Raw genomic sequence first — 18788 nt, 5'->3', positions numbered from 1 at the left:
TTTATATACGTACGAAATTTAGTTCGGCAGAGTGATGACGGTCGCAAACTCAATAATTTTTCCCCATCTAAAAAGTGCACAACGTCCCTAAAGAAGTTTTCATTTCAAAAATTTATTTCGCCGAAGCGATGACGGTCGCTAATTCCTCAATTTTTCCACACCTAAAAAGTGTATAACGTCCATAAAAAAGTTTTCCCTTCAAAAATTTATTTCGTTGAAGCAATGACGATCGCGATGACGGTCGCTAATTCAATAATTTTTCTCCATCTAAAAAGGGCACAACATCCCTAAAGAAGTTTTCACTTCAAAAATTTATTTCGTTGAAGCAATGACGGTCGCTAATTTAATACTTTTTCCCCATTGAAAAAGTGCAAAACGTTCCTAAAGATGTTTTCACTTCAAAAATTTATATTGCTGAAGCGATGACGGTCGCTAATTCAATACTTTTTCCTCATCTAAAAAGGCCACAACGTCCGTAACGAAGTTTTCACTTCAACAATTTATTTCGCCGAAGCGATGACGGTCGCTAATTCGACACTTTTTCCCTATCTAAAAAGTGTATACCGTCACTAAAAAAGTTTTCGCTTTAAAAATTTATTTCGTCGAAGCAATGACTGTCGCTAATGCAATACTTTTTCTCCATCTAAAAAGGGCACAACGTCCCTAAAGAATTTTTCACTTCAAAAATTTATTTCGTTGAAGCAATGACGGTCGCTGTTAATACTTTTTCACCATCGAAAAAGTGCAAAACGTCCCTAAAGAAGTTTTCACTTCAAAAATTTGTTTTGCCGAAGCGATGACGGTCGCTATTTCAATACTTTTTCCTCATCTAAAAAGGGCACAACGTCCCTAAAGAACTTTTCAATTAAACAATTTATTTCGTCGAAGCATTGACAGTCGCTAATTCAATCCTTTTTCCCCATCTAAAAAATGCACAACGTCCCTAAACATGTTTTCACTTTAAAACTTTATTTCGTCGATGCAATGACGTTCAGGATGACGGTCGCTAATTCAATACTTTTCCCCGTCTACAAAGGGCACAACGTTTCTACAGAACTTTTCACTGCAAAAATTTATTTCGCCAAGGCGATGACGGTCGCTAATTCAATACTTTTTCCCCATCTAAAAAGTGCACAACGTCCTTAAAAAAGTGTTCTCTTCAAAAATTTATTTCGTCGAAGCAATGACGGTCGCGATGACGGTCGCTACTTCAATACCTTTTCCTCATATAAAAAATTCACAACGTCCCTAAAGAAGTTTTCACTTCAATAATATTACTATTATTATACGTACATTATAATAATATACGTACAAAACTTATTTCGTGGAAGCGATGACGGTCGCCAAATCAATCCTTTTTCCCATCCCAAAATAGATTTTACATTTATTTTAAATTTAAATACTTCTATACAATTTATAATATATACATACACATAATATAGATCCTTACAAAATTTATTTCGCGCAAGAGATGAAGGTCGCGATGACGGTTGCGAAATAATTCCTTTTTCCCCATCCTAAAATAGGTTTTACATTTATTTTAAATTTAAATACTTCTATACAATTTATATATACATCCACATAATATACCTATATATGTACAAAATTTATTTCGCCGATGAGATGACCGTCGCTATGATAGTCGCGAAATCAATCAATTTTCCCCATCCTAAAATAGTTTTACATTTAGTTTAAATTATACCTCTACACAATTTATATATACATACACATAATACATATATAGCATAAGCGATGACGGTCGCGATGAGGGTCGCGATGACGGTCACGATGAGGGTCGCGATGACGGTCGCGAATTCAATGCTTTTTCCCCTATCCAAAAATCGCACAACGTCCCTAAAGAAGTTTTCACTTCAATAAAAAAACAAAATAAAAACACATTACACAAAGGCCCACCCTACTCCACAGCGCTCAAGTAACTGCAAATTTAGCATTCTTTCGTCCCCTACTATAATACAATGTTTGAAAAGTTTCCGTGGTTAGTACAATTAAACCTAACTAAAATAACTATTATTACAGAAATTAATATTACATTTAAACTCATCAGGCTTCCTAATTGAACCGAGTCATTTTTCTCCACACTGAGCTTTCGACATCCTCTCTAGTGTTTCCTTCAGTCTCAGTCTCCTCAGCCCCGAGATCTCTTCGCTGCACTGTTTACTGATCACTCTACCACTGTTGTGGCACAAAATTCGTTTAAGTAGAGACAACCAGAGCAATGAATTAATACGTAGAATAGGGTTGACTTGGGCGGCTTATTGAAAGCTAAGAGACGTTTTCAAATCAGCTCTTCCGATCTGCTTAAAGAGCAATGTCTTTGTTCAATGTGTGCTGCCTGTTCTAACCTATGGTGCGGAAACGCCAACGGTCACTAAGACGTCCGCAAACAAAATTCGAACAACACAGAGAGCAATGGAACGGTCCATGTTTTGATGAACCCTAAGAGACCGAATAACCAACACAGAATTGTGCCATAGATTGGGAGTAACCGACGCAATCAAAAGAATATCGACCTTGAAATGGAACTGGGCAGGGCATGTTGCTCGAAAGAAGGACGGCGGATGGACGAAACGTATTCTTGACTAGATGGATACCCAAATAGGACGCCTTTTGAAGCAGAGGACGACCACCAACAAGATGGACAGGTGACCTGAAGCGGTTATGCCAAAATTAAATGCAAGCAGCTCAGGGCAGGAAATTATGGGGTGAACTACGGGAGGCCTGCGTTCAGCAGTGGACAAGTATAGACTGAATGATGATACACTACTGCTGGAAACGGCGGGAGGTTCATTTATACCGTCGATGATGACGCGGTTTGCTGAGACATGGCGTTTGGATGGGGGTTTGCGTGAAGATTCTTGACGGCGCGAACTTGATTAGAGGGTTGTTTTCTTTAGGAGAGATCTCGATGCCGAAGCCAACCGGGTGCTGTCATCTCATTTATTATCTAAGGTAATTCGGTCGTTTTTCAATCTCTACGGCTTCTCGTGTAATTCTTGGTTTATAGAAACACGGATGAGAGCTATGATTCTATAGTTTTCAAAATCAATTTTGTGCCTGTGGAATGTTGTGCCATAAATTCCGCTCGCAACTCAATTTCTGCTCTAGGTCAACGTCACCTTCACACAGGTTACAAAATTAATTCGAGAAGAAATAAATTTACATTTATTTGGATATGCAACTAAATAAATTCAGAAGTTTTTACAAATTCTAAATTTATATGGTGGCCAATATAATTTTTATATTGAATCTAAAGGTAAGTATTCACTATTCTACTGACATGAAATCCTGCGTCATGGTGCATTAACATGAATTTGTTATCCAACATGGCTGGCAAATGGCAAAGCGTGATGTTCTAAAATTTTTTCAATGTACATATCAGTTGGCATTTACCTAATCACCTTGACGTGTTCGGTATGTCCTTTCAAAGAAATACCGCTCCGTAGCACTATGCCGCCACCACCAAAACAAACGCTCTGTATATGAGGTTACAACTGACATAGTGTTCGCCAAATCTTCTGTAGACGAAGTTTTATAAATCTTGCTTCCATATGACGGACGGTGTGCCAGATGTAAACTCATGCAGAGTGTTAATTTTGGTGGTGGCAGCATAGTGCTATTGAGTGGTCTTTCTTGGAAAGGAGATACCGAACTTGTGGAGGTGATTGGGTAAATGACAGCTGATATGTACATTAAAACATTTTAGAAGTTCATGTTTTGCCATTTGCCAGCCATATTGGATAACAAATTCGTGTTAATGCACCATGACGCAGGTCTTCATGTTGGTAGAATAGTGAGTACTTACCTTGAGATTCAATTTAAAAATTATATTGGCCACCATATCTCATTCGGAAAAGAAATCCTATTTCCAAGACACTGGAGGCAGCAAAAAAATATTTCACACCTTAATTTCAAAATATTAGAAGAAACAATCAAGAACTGTTAGAATATGTATATTTGGGAAAAACAATCAACAAAAGTGGGCGGACCGAAAAAGAGATAGAGCAAAGGATCGTGAAAGGAAAAAGGGTAATTGGATGCCTAAACCCCGATGCTATGGTCAAAAGAACTATATAATCAAAGAAAACATCTTATCTGTTACTCAGTCTTTAAAAGTATAGTGCTCTATGGATGCGAAACATGACAACTTACTAAATCCCTGGAACGACGCCTAATTGCATTGGAAATGGACTTCTGGAGAAGATCGGCTAGAAAATCAATGCTTGAAAGAATACAAAATGACCAAATCAGATATATAATGGGAGTCAAGTCAACCATCATAGACGAAATTCAAAGGAGACAACTGACCTGTTAAGGCCATGTAGAAAGAATGGACGACGACTACTGCCAAAACATAAAACAAATTCTAAAATTGACGCCAAGTGAAAGAAGGAAGAGAGGAAGGCCGAAACAATCCTGGCTAGGTGGCATTCAGAAACCAATGTCGGAAAGGAATCTTCACCCTGGCGAATGGAACTACCGATGAAGCTGTAAACTGGGAACCGGAAGGCGAAGAACGCTATAAATAACCGGGATAATAATAATAAAAAAAATTTCAAAATATGCAATATTTTTGTCCGTTAGTGTATATTTAGGTTTAATATCAATGTATTACCATTTTTATGTTATACCGCTTTAATATTGTGTATTTATTACTGAGTTACGAACCACATAAAGGTATACTTTACGCCAGTAGTACTGTCTCATTTATGCATTCGGTATTATGTTCTGCCATCCATTGTTGATTTAGCGTATTCCTTGTCGAACGCTTTTTTGGATTTTTTCGGTAACAGATTCTCAGTCGCTTTTTTTAACTCTTTCTTCAGCAATATCGAATTTCTGTTGCATTCTGACTTTTTTTTTGACAATGTCACATAAAAAAATTTGGTTTACGTTAATAACAAATTGCTAACCAACATCACTTTCTTAGCAACGGTACTAAATACCTGCTGCGATACAATATTACTTCTAATTAATATAAAATAAAATTAAAACTTTAATTGATGCAATGAACCGGTATGACATAAAGTTTTGTATGCACCACGTGCATTATTAGATGTTTTTACCCTCGGGCGACATATAAATTCTCGGGCCAGAGGCTCTCGAGTTGCCCTCGGCTTGTCGCCCTTAGAGTATAAACATCTATTTAATACCCTTGATACATAAATAACTATAATACACTCATAAATATTTAATATAATTTTTTTATATGTGTAGAGACGCAGAAAAAGATTCACAAGAAATAGATTCTCTTGACAACAACGGTGTTTGTGCGACAACCGAATGGAGCTCCTGGTCGTCCTGTTCTGAAATTTGTGGCCCTGGGCAAAAGATGAGGACCCGAAAATTCTTGAATAGAAGTGGACTAAAAAAATGCTCCCATATTTTAACCAGTAAGTAGGAAATATGTTTTTTGAAACTTGTATATTTGTATATAGGCCTGGATGCCGCGTACCAAAAAAAAGTTGATTAATAGCAAGCTGAAAATTTGTTAATAGCTTAATGGTGTCTAGTCGGACAAACTTTAATGTACGGGAACACTGGAACAGGGGAAGTTTTAATTGTGGAACGTGTCATCCTGACAAGTTTATGATTGTGAAAACTAGCAGTTTGTTTTTAAGTTTATTCAATAGAAAACTTTATATAATATATGGAAAATGTTTGTCCGACAAATATGTGGGGCATTTTAATAAGTCCGACACGTAAAACGTGTCAAATGACAGGAATTTTAAATTGGTGGTAAATAACAGTCTGATTTTTGCATGAAAGTTTAAAGAAAGGGTAACAAATCAATTGGAAGTTCTGTCCGATAAAGGTACGCCGGATCCTGGATTTTGGTACGCGGGATCCAGGAATAATATCTTTGCAAGCTATTTAACAGCCTAATCTAATCATAGGGTATCTTATTGATAATACAGGGCGAAATTTTGAAATTATAAAGTATGGAAACCGCTTATGAAATACAATTGTTTGTGACCATTTTTTAGAAAATGATAAAAATTTTAAATTAAAATGTGCTCTTGTTTATCATGAGCACATGATAACTATGATAAGTATGCTTATGTTTTGATCATGTTTAGACAATGTCTATTGTTGCATTCAAATCTTCTGTTATATCTACTATTTTTAAGTTTATAGGTTTAAATTTAATTACTTTGTTATTTAATATGATTAATGTTGTTAATAATATTACCACTCCTCTATTTTGATGCTTTTTCTCTACCAGAATTATACAGTGTTTGTTTTCTCGATCTTTCAGTCCTGTTCGGTTTCACTCAATTAAATATTCTGTCCATAGATAAAAGTGTTGTGTGATTGGGTAGAATGCGATCTTATGTCACGTATTTCAGCACCTCGTTAATTGGAAGGATACTACAAATCTGGCCTCCACATAAGTGGTCTGTAGCTTCGACATGATGGTTGTGAAATTTTAAACTTTCTTGTTGTTGATTGGATAGCAAGGGTAGCGTAATCTAGCCTCCATGCTAGGTACATCATAGCCTCCATACGGTACTTCCAATATTTAATATTTTATTCAAGCGGACAATAAAGGTTAAACACAAACAACTTTTGTTTCTTAATTATTTATTTATGCAATAATGTGACATTTTACATATAAATATGAGTATTTAATTTGGATTAAATATATGTTTACTTGTTGAATTTTTCCACCATCTGGTCTGCACACAACACTTGATCGGAGCCATTAGACCTAACAACAAAACGCGAAATAAAATGTGTATTTTAAAACTGTTGGATAAACAGTAGGTACCTACAATCAGAAAAATTTACCTTTTAAAAGGTTCTCGATTACAAAATAACAAAAATATCAAAAAACACGACTGAATAACTTTTTATGGTGACACAAACAAACTACAAACACAAAATAATAACCGACCATAATGTCCTCTCCATAATGACCTAATGTCACGCGTCCTCTCGAAAATCCCGTACAAAATCTAGTCAGTGCAAGATTTGTCAAAAGTCATGTTCCACCAATCACGATGCCGACATCAGCGCCTCTGTAAAATTGGAAGGAAACTAAATACCATTACATTTTTTTTACTAGAGTACGCGGGGCATGATTCTATCTTTAATAGTTATTTATGATATAAGTGTTAAAAATACAATTTTAAGGCACGCATGTGAGGGTTTGCTGAATGAGCGAAGCGAATTCTGCAATTCACATGAGTGCCTTAAAAATGTAATTTTAACACGTATATAATACCTACAATATTTTTTCTACAAACGTCTTATATATCAACAATTATAATTTATTCATTCTCAATTACACGACAATGCCTACATAATCTTTTACTTGAACTTGACTGACATTCCATTTTTATATTTTTCTTGACATTGCATCAAAACTGCCTATACTGTCAATACGTAAATCATAATAACTATAGAATAACATCTAATTTTATTGTTGTATATTCTAACAAATTTTAATAGTTTTTTTTTACAAACGTGTTAAAAATGCAATAATACAGTTTAAAATAAATTTTAAAAACCTTCTAAAAACCTTTTTCAAATTGCTCAAGTTGTACTGTTATTAATGTTAATAAATGAAATATAAAAAATATTTTGACGTTTGTTTTCAAAATTTGACATTTCAATTTTAACTGCAGTGTCTTAAAAATTTTAAAGCACTAGTGCTTTAAAGTAACATTTTTAACGCTCCTATGGAGTGCTAAAAGTTGCATTTTTAACACGTTTGTAGAAAAAATTATTTTTGTTCTTCTGTGTTATGATTTCATCATCGAATATATCTATTTAACAATGTATTTCTTAAGAAATTTGACACCCTAGTATATTTTAGAAAATATGAAATTAAAAAACTATGATACACTAGTCAACAAAAAACTGTACTGGGGAGTTTAAAGCGTCCTGAATGCGAATTCAAACACTAAAATTTTCCACCACGTATAGATGTTGAATTATCTTCTTCTTAAGGTGCCGTGCATTTCTGCGTAGGTGTCCACGCATACATTGTCTTGTCAGGTGAAATGTTAGATGTTGAGTTATAGAATGCATCAAATATTGCTGTTTATTATAAAAATTCTTTTATACTACATACACATAAGTTCAGAATTAGAAACAAAAACCATAGTAAGTTTTTTGTACACAATTTTCTGCCTATCCCAATTTTCCCATAATATTAATAAAAATTAATAAAAATGTGGATTAATAAAAACACACATTTTATCCTGCATAGTAAAAAACTAGGATAGCTCCTGGTTACGGTTCCCAAATATTGTAAGTTTTACTGGCTAGTAAATTCCATTTTAAAAAAATCCATTATTATAATGTAAAACCGTACGGTAGAACCTAAAGTTAAGCATGTCCTTTGGGCAAGCGAAGATCTCGAACTAAATCATGTAGTTCGGCTTGTTGGATGCAATAAGGTGCTTTTTCGTCGCTTTCGGGAAAATAAGAATCATTCTTTTCTGATACATCATCGGGTTTACTTTTATCGCCATACATTTCCAAATCTTCTTCCCAATTTGCCGGGGGTCCTGGAACTGGTAAATCTTCTTCATGGAAAACCGGTTTTATTCCTGAGATAATATCTGGATATTCAATTTTATGCTTGCCTTTTCTTGGAAACCCAGACACTTTTGTCGTGAAGAAGTAACAGTCGTTAAAACGGTTTAGAACTAATAAGTTTAAATGGGTAGGTTTACTGATTAAGGATTACCTTTGGCATATTCTTTATTTAAATGTTTAATGTGTTATTCGTAGACATTAGATATCCCAGTGTTGTCAAATTATGCACAATTTTTAGGAACAACGTTAATTTGATAACATCACTCACCGATATATTACAAATGACTGTTAAAAAGTAATTTAGTAAAATACTCATAACTCAAAAATCGTAACTCATTTTTTTTTTTGAAAAAATCATAACTCAAAAATCTTACGTGTTGAGAACTTTTTAGCATCATATTCATATTCAGAGAGCAAAAATTAACAAAAAACATCATTTTGTATTGCAGTCGCAAATTAGTTGTAAACTAGTGTAATTTAAAATTAATCTATTGTCTTTATATTTTCAGTGGAAAAAGAACAGTGTATAAACCGCCAGTGCAAACCCGATGAAATTGACTCAGATGATCCTTCGTGTCCAACAACAGCATGGAGTGATTGGAGTCCATGCAGTGCATCTTGTGGAAAAGGGATTAAAATGCGAACAAGACTTTTGTTGGTAGATCCTTCGAGGCAGCAAGAATGTAGTAGTCGCGTCGAATTGATCCAGCAATTACCATGTGAGGATATTCCCAATTGCATCATTGATATGAACACTGCCAAAGGTTGGTATATTATATAATTAAATTTCCTATTTAGTGTAGAAAATATTGGGAAGGTATCAACTAGAATCGATTAACTGATAAATATACAGGGTGTAACAAAAATACAGGTCATAAATTTAATCGCATATTCTGGGACCAAAAATAGTTCGATTGAACCTAACTTACCTTAGTACAAATGTGTACATAAAAAAAGTTAGAGCCCTTTGAAGTTACAAAATGAAAATCGATTTTTTTCAATATATCGAAAACTATTAGAGATTTTTTATTGAAAATGGACATCTTAAGCAAAAATTATAATGAAATTTGGACACCCCATAAAAATTTTATGGGTGTTTTGTTCCTTTAACCCCCCCCCCCCTCCCTTCCTACTATTGTGTACGTTCCAATTAAATTATTATTGTAGTACCGTTAGTTAAACACAATGTCTTTAAGACTTTTTTGCCTCTTAATACTTTTTCGAAAAGTCAGTTTTTATCGAAATATTTTGAATATTTGTCAAATCCACCACATATTTGTATATGGTTAATAGGGCAGTCAATGAGGGCAAGAACAGGTTATTACCTGCGAATTCTATCCTACTGCATGGATTTTAATGAACTTTTAGGAATAGCCTGAAAATATCTCCTTATTTAAAGTCTACCCTATGCCGATGTGTGCTTTTGTCTTGGGGGCGGTTCCCACCCCTTCTCGGGGATGGAAAATTTTTTGGTTAAACAACTACGGAAGTTGCTAGAGAACCTAATTCTGAGTAAAAACTGTTCTATAATTTTTTTTCGAAATCTCAATACTTTTTGAGTTATTCGTGGTTGAAAATTGGCCATTTTCATTGAAATATTTGGTCTTTTTAAACGGTTTTTTGCGAATACCTTAAAAACTATTATATGCATCTAGCTAAAAGAAACATATAAAACATTTTTAGGGGAGTGCATTTAGATTTTCACTTCGGAAAAAATTAAACAAGAAAAAACTTTTTGTAATTTCATTAAGAAATGTTTAATAAACAACATATCAAAAAGTTCTACTCGAGAAGTGGGTGCTTCATTTTTTATTAAACAAATGAACAGCGAAGTTAGATGTTTTTTTAAATAACTCCAAAAATATAATTTTTAGAAAAAAACTGACTTAACCATTGAAAAATTCAGAAAATTTTACAAAAAAAACCTTATATAAAGATTTTTCTAAAATTAAATCTATAGCTTCTGTAATTTTTTATTTATAACGCTAAAGTCACCCTTCTCACACGCATTGGCGCACTGTATACTAGCGTTGGAAGAAGTGCACGGTTGAGTTTTTTTAATGTAATTCTTTAACTAATGGATCAAAATAAATTTTACAATTTGCACATGAAAGAAGATGAAATAAGCTATCTTATGGTTGTAATAAAAAGAAATAAAATGTATGGACATAAGTACGGTGTGGGCGGAAAGTGAGCCTTACATGAATTTTGTTTAAAAATGATTTAAAAATGTGTAACTAATACAATTTTACTTATAAAACTCTCAAATTTGCACAACTTACCTCTCAATCATCTTACTAAACGATTTTTCATTCAAAAAAAATCTCAAAAATTTAATTTAAATAATACGATGTCTCAAAAAATGTAATTTTTGAAAACTTCGTAATTTTACAGAATTCCCACCAATTTAAGACGGTATTACTCAAGTTTGAATAAATCTAATACAATTATTTGCTATTTTTTTTTAGAGATTGGGATGTAATCTTTACAAAACATTGAATTATTTTAGTTTAAAAATGAAATAAACAATTTATTTTTGAGAAAACTAAGAAAGATAACAAAAATGTAATACAAAAACCGAAAATTACCAGCCAAAAAATGTATATACAGAGTGATCAAAACTTTTTTCTGTAAAACTTACCTAAAATACATTTAATAATAAGCTTTAACAATAATAAATGTTCAACAAAAAAATTTTTTTTTAGCTCTTATACAGTATGTCTGCGTAACTTGGAACCTATTGATAACTTCTTTAATATCAGTTTTACGAAAAAAAGTTGTTCTTTATAAAATACTCTGCATCGTATATAACATAAGATACAACTATCAAATATAAAATTTTGTTAATTTTGTACGAGGTATGTCAAAAAATATGAATTCCACTCAAGAGTAAAGTACCTTTATATTTCACAATATCGAAAATTTTTATAAAGAAAAATTGTTTGGAATTAAAAAATATGTTCCAATATGTAATTATATCCTTCTAATCGAAAATTTGTTTTTTCTTTAAATATTCTTTCTAATACATTTTAATTTTTAATATTGTTGTGAAAATTATTTGTTTATCTTTTTTTTAAGAATGAAATTCCATATTTGTTTGATTGGATTCTACTTGTTTTTCATTTAAATATCCGCCATTTTGGATCCGCAATTTTGAAATTTAAATTTTTAATCTTTAATTCAAATTCAACAACCTGTTAAAAATAAAGACAGTAAATGTTTTAGAAAAATGTTCTTTTTTATGTTCTTTTTAGAAAATCCGCATTTTGGATCCGCCATTTTATAGTTTATAATGTTAACATTTAAGTTAGGTTTATCAAAGCTCTCAAAAATAAATATATGTAGAAATAAATACGCTTTGTAAAGAAATTATGATTTTACAACTATTTTTTAAGTTATCCGCCATTTTGGATCTGCCGTTATATAATTTAAATTATCAAAATTTCATTCAGGTTCAGCATCATCATCATCGGTGACCGCTGACAGCCCATGGAGGGCCATGGTCGCCCGTTGGGGTTTCTAGGCTCTAAAGTTTTACATGGTGTGGAGGCCAGCCACACGCACAACTCCTCAAAAGTTCTAAACGATATTTATCTAAAATATTACTTTCTTTTTTTTTTGAGGAGGTCTTTTCGGCGTTATGTGTGTTTTGCTTGTTTGACTATAGCTGCCCATGCTTTTCTTTCCTTTGCTTGTTTTTCCCATTCTCGTATTCCTAGGTCTTTCAAATCCTGGTTAATACCATCAATCCATCTCTTTCTAGGCCTACCTCTCGGTCTCTTCCCATTTAATTCTTTTCTAAGTACTTTTTTTGTATTTCTCTTATCATCCATCCTTTCTACGTGTCCTAACCAACTTAGTCGTTTACTTCGTATTTCTTTTGTGATAGTCGGTCTGTTAAACACTCTATTTATTTCGTGGTTCATTCTTATACGCCATTCTCCATTCTCCTGTATAGGTCCATATATTTTCCTTAAGATTTTTCTTTCCCATCTAAGAAGTTGTTCCTCTTGTTCACTAGTCAAGGTCCATGTTTCTGATGCATACATTACTACAGGTCTCATTATTGTTGTGTATATTTTTACTTTTGAATTAATAGATAGTGATTTTGACTTTATGATATTTTGTAGGCTGTAGAAGCATTTGTTTCCAAGAGAAATTCTTGCTGTTACCTCATCACTGTTTTTATTTCCTTCTGTTATTGTTGATCCTAAATATTTGAAACGGTCCACTCTTTCAAATATTTGCCCGCTCAGAGATATGTTGCTTTTCGTTTGTACTTTTTCCCGAGTTGTTATCATGTACTTTGTCTTTGAGACATTAACTTCTAGACCCATAGTCTGTGCCGCTTCTTTAAAATATGTATAAATTTTTTCTAGGTCTTTTAATGTCCAGCTGATTATGTCTATATCATCTGCGTAGGCAACGACCTGATTGAGCTTTGTAAATATTGTACCATCCCTATCTATAGGAGTTTTCCTGATTACTTGTTCCAACGCAAGGTTAAAAAGTGTTGTTGACAGTGCATCCCCTTGTGTTAGACCTTCATTAATGTTAAACTCATCGGACAGTTGATTTTGGATCCTTACTTTTGCTTTGGTGTTGGTTAGGCATAGTTTTACTAATCTGATTAGTTTTTTTGGTACATTTAACTTTTGCATTGCGCTATATAATTCCTTTCTAATTATTGAGTCATACGCTTGTTTGAAATCTACAAATAGATGATGCAGTTCGGTATTCCGCTCGTAGAATTTTTCCAGCGTTTGCCTTACTGTAAATATTTGGTCTATAGTTGACCTGCCTTTCCTGAATCCTCCTTGATAATCCCCTGTTGTTTGTTCCATTATATTATTTAGTCTTCCTTCCAATATTTTACTAAATATTTTGTATCCAACATTTAGTAGTGATATTCCCCGGTGATTATTGCAATCTAGCTTATCTCCCTTTTTATGTATAGGGCATATCACTGCAATTTTCCATTGTTCCGGCATTATTTCTGTGGTCCATATTTCTAGTATTAAGTTTGATATTTCACTCTGTATTCTATGTCCTCCATATTTTAACATTTCTACAGTTATTGTGTCGCATCCTGGGGCTTTGTTATTTTTCATTTTTTTTATTACCTCTTTTATTTCTGCTTCTGTTGGTTCATATTGGTCTATTTCAGTCTCTCCTACTAATCTTGGCTCTTCTATTTCGTAACGTTGATTTTGTTTATTCAACAGTTCATTAAAATGTTCTCTCCACCGTTTTAGCACTCCTTTTTCGTCTGCTATTAAGACCCCATTTTTGTCTTTGCATAATTTTGTTCTTGGTTGGAAACCTTTTTTTTCAAGATTTATTTCCTTATAAAATAGTTTTATTTCACGTTTTTGTTCATGTTCTTCTAGCCTTTCAATCTTATCTTTATTGTGTTTCCTCTTTTTAAATCTTAGATGTTTTTTTAATTGTCGTCTTCTTGTAGTATATTCCTCTTTGGTTTCTTCCGTACTGTTGTTCAGCATTTTAAGCCTAGCTTGGTTTTTTTGTTCCATTAGTCTCTGGCAGTCTTTGTCATACCATATTTTTTGGCTAGGTTTTTTGCTTTCCCCCACTACTTCTTTTGCAGCTGCTATCACTGCTTCTTTTAAGACATTCCATTTATCTTCGATATTTCTGACCTGATTTTCATTTACTTGATCATATTGTTCAATTATGTTCTCTATTTTCGTTTCATATCTTGCTCTCTTTTCTTCATTAGAGGCCAATATATCTGAAGCGTATTTGATCTTTTTTTCACCTTTCTCTGTTTCTTTGGCGGTAATTTTTTGTTTATATTTAATTAGCACAAGGTGGTGATCGGAGCTGCTGTTTGCCCCTCTATGACTTCTCACATCTGAAATGTCTGAAGCATGTCTTGCGTCTATTAAGACGTGGTCGATCTGGTTTCTTGTTTTCATGTCGGGAGAAACCCATGTTTCTTTGTGGATATTTTTATGTGGAAATTTTGTACTGCTTATCACCATTTTTTTGTCTGTTGCAAAATCTATGATTCTTTGCCCGTTGTCATTACTTATTTCGTGCAGGCTATGTGCACCTATTGTTCCCTGATATAATTCCTCTCTTCCTATTTTTGCGTTTAAATCTCCTAAAAGTATTTTAACGCTATAATTGTTTATATTTGACACTTCTTGGTCTAATCTGGCATAAAAATTTTCTTTTTCTTCTGCTTCTTTGTCCTCTGTAGGTGCGTGCACATTAATGAAATTAATATCAAAGAACTTGCCTTTCATTTTCAGAATAGCTATCCTTTCATTTATATTAGTAAAGCTTTTTACCGCATGTTTGTATCTTTCACTTATTATGAAGCCCATCCCACCTTGTCCACCTCTTGAATTACCATGACATATTAGATATTTTCCATATTCCCAGATATCTTCGGTCTTCCATCTCATTTCCTGCAACGCTAAAATATCTATTTTGTAGGTTTTTATTTGTTCAATAAGGTTTTGTAGTTCTCCTATTTCTCCCAATGTTCTTATATTCCAAGTTCCAATTAAAACTTTTCCCTTTTTCTTATTTTTCTTTTTCCTGTTGTACTTATTCACCTTTTTGTTTGTTTTATCCTGTTTTCTAGTCTCTTCCGTACATTCAATCTCTATGTCGCCATCGTGGCAACTTTTTATTTCAGCCTTACTTGTTGAATTTTGATTTTTTGCCTTAATTTGACTAGAGCTGGGAAAATCCCCCGATGTGCCCCCAGCGGTCACCCGATGATGACGCTCCTGTCCAATACTCTTTGCTCTATTATTGCCCTGACTTTCCCTAACATTACAAGTATGAGGAGTTATATCTTGGTTTATTATTGCAGTTTGCTCGTTTTTCTGACCTACCTTTACAATTCTGTTATCTTTACCCCTATTCTTAAAATTAAAGTCTACATCACTATTAAAAACAAAATCAAAATTATCAAATGTTCTCATAAAAAAATCATCATTTTTCTTATTGTACCTATAACTATTACTATTTTCACCCTCAATGCGGACGCCGTCGCCATAATAATGATTAACCACCTTAACATTACTGTTACTACTATTAAGTACGCTGCAGGCGTCCGCACCGACAGTGAGTATTTCTTTCTCTCTTCGGTTTTCGGTAGTGTCTTCTTCCATTGCTGTTTTCGTCCTATTTTCTTTTTTCTTTGACTCCGTCCAACTTGCTTTAGTTACTTGTTTTTTGAGTACGCTGTTTTCGTTATTTTCGTTGATCTTTCTGTAGTAGAGCCCATTGATAACTCTTCCTCGGAGAGGGATCTATCACCATATTTTCTAGCTCCATTCTTCTTCTGATCTTCTATAACTATAGCTTCATTCTCTTGCGATAGGGTTTGCAATTGACTCAAAGTGAATAATTCGCCATTTAGGAGCAATTTGTTATAACGAATGCCTGCATTTTGACCTTTCTCTCTTGCTTCTTTTTGATATTTGCGAAGTTCATTTCTTTGAATTTGTATGTGTTTTGGATAGTCTTCATTTATGAATATGTCTGTACCTTTTAATTTCTTTGTTTCTTTAAGGACCTCGTTTTTTTTGCTCCAATTTTTGAATTCTATGAGGATCGGTCTTTTCTTATTAACAGTTTTGATACCAAGTCTTCGTATCTCTATAATGTCCTGATCTGTATTTAGTTCTACTTGCAATTTTCTTGATATTTCTGAAATCTTATGCTTGATTTGCGTTTCGCCTTCATTTTCGATCTCTTCTATTCCTTGGATGATCAGATTCTTTTTTCTTACTTCTCTTTCTAATACTTCTACCCTTCTTTCTTGAATTTGCAATATTGTTTGAAGTTCTTGATTCTTTTCTTTTAACTCTGTATTTTCTTCTGTTAGTTCTGCCAATTCTTTAGTGATTGTGTCGATTTTGTCTTCCATTCTCATGTTTTGTTTTTCCAGTAGGTCTAACTTTAATAGTTTTTCAAGGATCGCATCAATTTTCTGTTCCATATTTTTACTACGGTGGATTTTAGTGTATGGTCACCTTTATTATAGCAGACCGTAATTACTGTTTTAAACAAAAACGTTACTTACAATGCAAAAAGTTAATGTATTAAAATTGGTTATACTAAAAACTTTTACTTTAATTTTAAGGAATAATTTACTAATTTTGAACTTTTCCTTTTATTAGAAGAATAGAATGATATTTTTGAAATCTTTCTTCTCAAACTCTTCTTTGCATCTATTGGTATATGGTAGACAGTTCTTCAGTTTAAATAAAAAGTGTACGTACCCAAATTCACAATTTTTCTGAGAGAGCATTTTCAAACCAACTTGCTTGTAACAGGCGGCCACACACACACCCTGCAACCCCTTCAGGTTTAGCAACCTCTCAAAAATATCCACATATATGTAAACAAACACGTTTTATAAAAAAAATTCGGATTTTACAACTACTTTTTAAGGATTTTTAGAAAAAATCCGCCATTTTGAATCCGCCATTTTGAATTTGCAAATTGTAATGTCAGATTCGGGTTCAGCATAATCAAAACTAAAATAAAAACATTTTTATCAAAATAAAATGTTGAATTCACCCATATTCTTAACATTATATTTATACAAAACAATTGTTATTGTTTAAACAATTAATAAACAATTAGCGGCCAAATTTGTGAGTAGAACTTTTTACTTTAACATATTTATAAACTAACAAAAAAAGTTTTAGAAAAATATAACCTTGTTTGATTTTTTCCGAAACACTGTATATTTTCGTTCTAATTGCACTCCCCTATTTTGTAGCTTATAAAATAACAAAGAGATTCTTTCCTTTTCGAATCTTCTAGTTATAACACAAAAAGAGATATGGTAAGTGAAAACTTGTTCTCTTGGTGCATGCTCAAATCAGTGTATTTAACTTGAAATAACAGAGAAACGGTCGATTTTAGGTGTATAATGCTACCAATAACTTTTGTTGTGCTTGAAAAGACCTTTAAAATAAGCAATATTAAATGTCGATTACATTGAAACTATGCGAGAACTGTAAAAAATTTAATGACTAACGTATTTTAAGAAAAAAATGAGAAGTATATTTAACCCCTCATGCACAAGAATTTAAATGCATCGTTTTCCTTCTACAATACATTTTACTATAGTGTTCTTTTTGTGTTCAAAAAGTTGGGCGGGTTTGCCCAAGGAAATGAATGGTTTTTGAAAAAAATAAGATCAAATTATTGAACGCATTTTTAAATTTTCTTAAAAATCTTCCTATTTCTCCATGTAACTCGAAAATGATAAGAGATGCCTGTTATAAAAAATAAAATCAAAATGTTTATATAGAAGAAACCTACATTTTTGTATGGCATCTTTTTTTTTGGCATCTCTTATCATTTTCGAGTTACATGGAGAAATAGGAAGATTTTTAAGAAAATTTAAAAATGCGCTCAATAATTTGATCTTATTTTTTTCAAAAACCATTCATTTTAAACCCGCCCAACTTTTTGAACACAAAAAGAACACTATAGTAAAATGTATTGTAGAAGGAAAACGATGCATTTAAATTCTTGTGCATGAGGGGTTAAATATACTTCTCATTTTTTTCTTAAAATACGTTAGTCATTAAATTTTTTACAGTATATCTCGCATAGTTTCAATGTAATCGACATTTAATATTGCTTATTTTAAAGGTCTTTTCAAGCACAACAAAAGTTATTGGTAGCATTATACACCTAAAATCGACCGTTTATCTGTTATCTCAAGTTAAATACACTGATTTGAGCATGCACCAAGAGAACAAGTTTTTTTTCACTTACCATATCTCTTTTTGTGTTGTAACTAGAAGATTCGAAAAGGAAAGAATCTCTTTGTTATTTTATAAGCTACAAAAATGTTTTATATGTTTCTTTTAGCTAGATGCATATAATAGTTTTTAAGGTATTCGCAAAAAACCGTTTAAAAATGTGTTATATTTCAATGAAAATGGCCACTTTTCAACCACGAATAACTCAAAATGTATTGAGATTTCGAAAAAAAAATTATAGAGCAGTTTTTGCTTAGAATTAGGTTTTCTAGCAACTTCCGTATTTATTTAAGCAAAAAATTTTCCACTCCCGAGAAGGGGTGGGAACCGCCCCCAAGACAAAAGCACACATCGGCATAGGGTAGACTTTGTTTCTTGGGCTATTCCCTACTTACTGTGAAAATATCACGGAAATCGATATAGTAGGATGGAATTCGGATCCTCATTGGC

At 32.9% G+C, this 18788-nt stretch overlaps 1 protein-coding gene across 1 annotated transcript in view; it reads left to right on the top strand.

Annotated features, from left to right (window-relative positions):
• The window catches only part of LOC126886445 (spondin-1), a 126484-nt gene that overhangs the window by 99573 nt on the left and 8123 nt on the right, over window positions 1-18788 (top strand). Inside the window, exons 8-9 of the mRNA XM_050653386.1 lie at window positions 5236-5411; window positions 9078-9332. Of these exons, the coding sequence (XP_050509343.1) occupies window positions 5236-5411; window positions 9078-9332 (431 nt within the window). The remainder of the gene's footprint in view (window positions 1-5235; window positions 5412-9077; window positions 9333-18788) is intronic.

Source organism: Diabrotica virgifera, chromosome 6 (assembly GCF_917563875.1).
Source record: "Diabrotica virgifera virgifera chromosome 6, PGI_DIABVI_V3a".
NCBI classification, from domain to species: domain Eukaryota; kingdom Metazoa; phylum Arthropoda; class Insecta; order Coleoptera; family Chrysomelidae; genus Diabrotica; species Diabrotica virgifera.
This window is presented reverse-complemented; position numbering and strand designations above follow the sequence as displayed.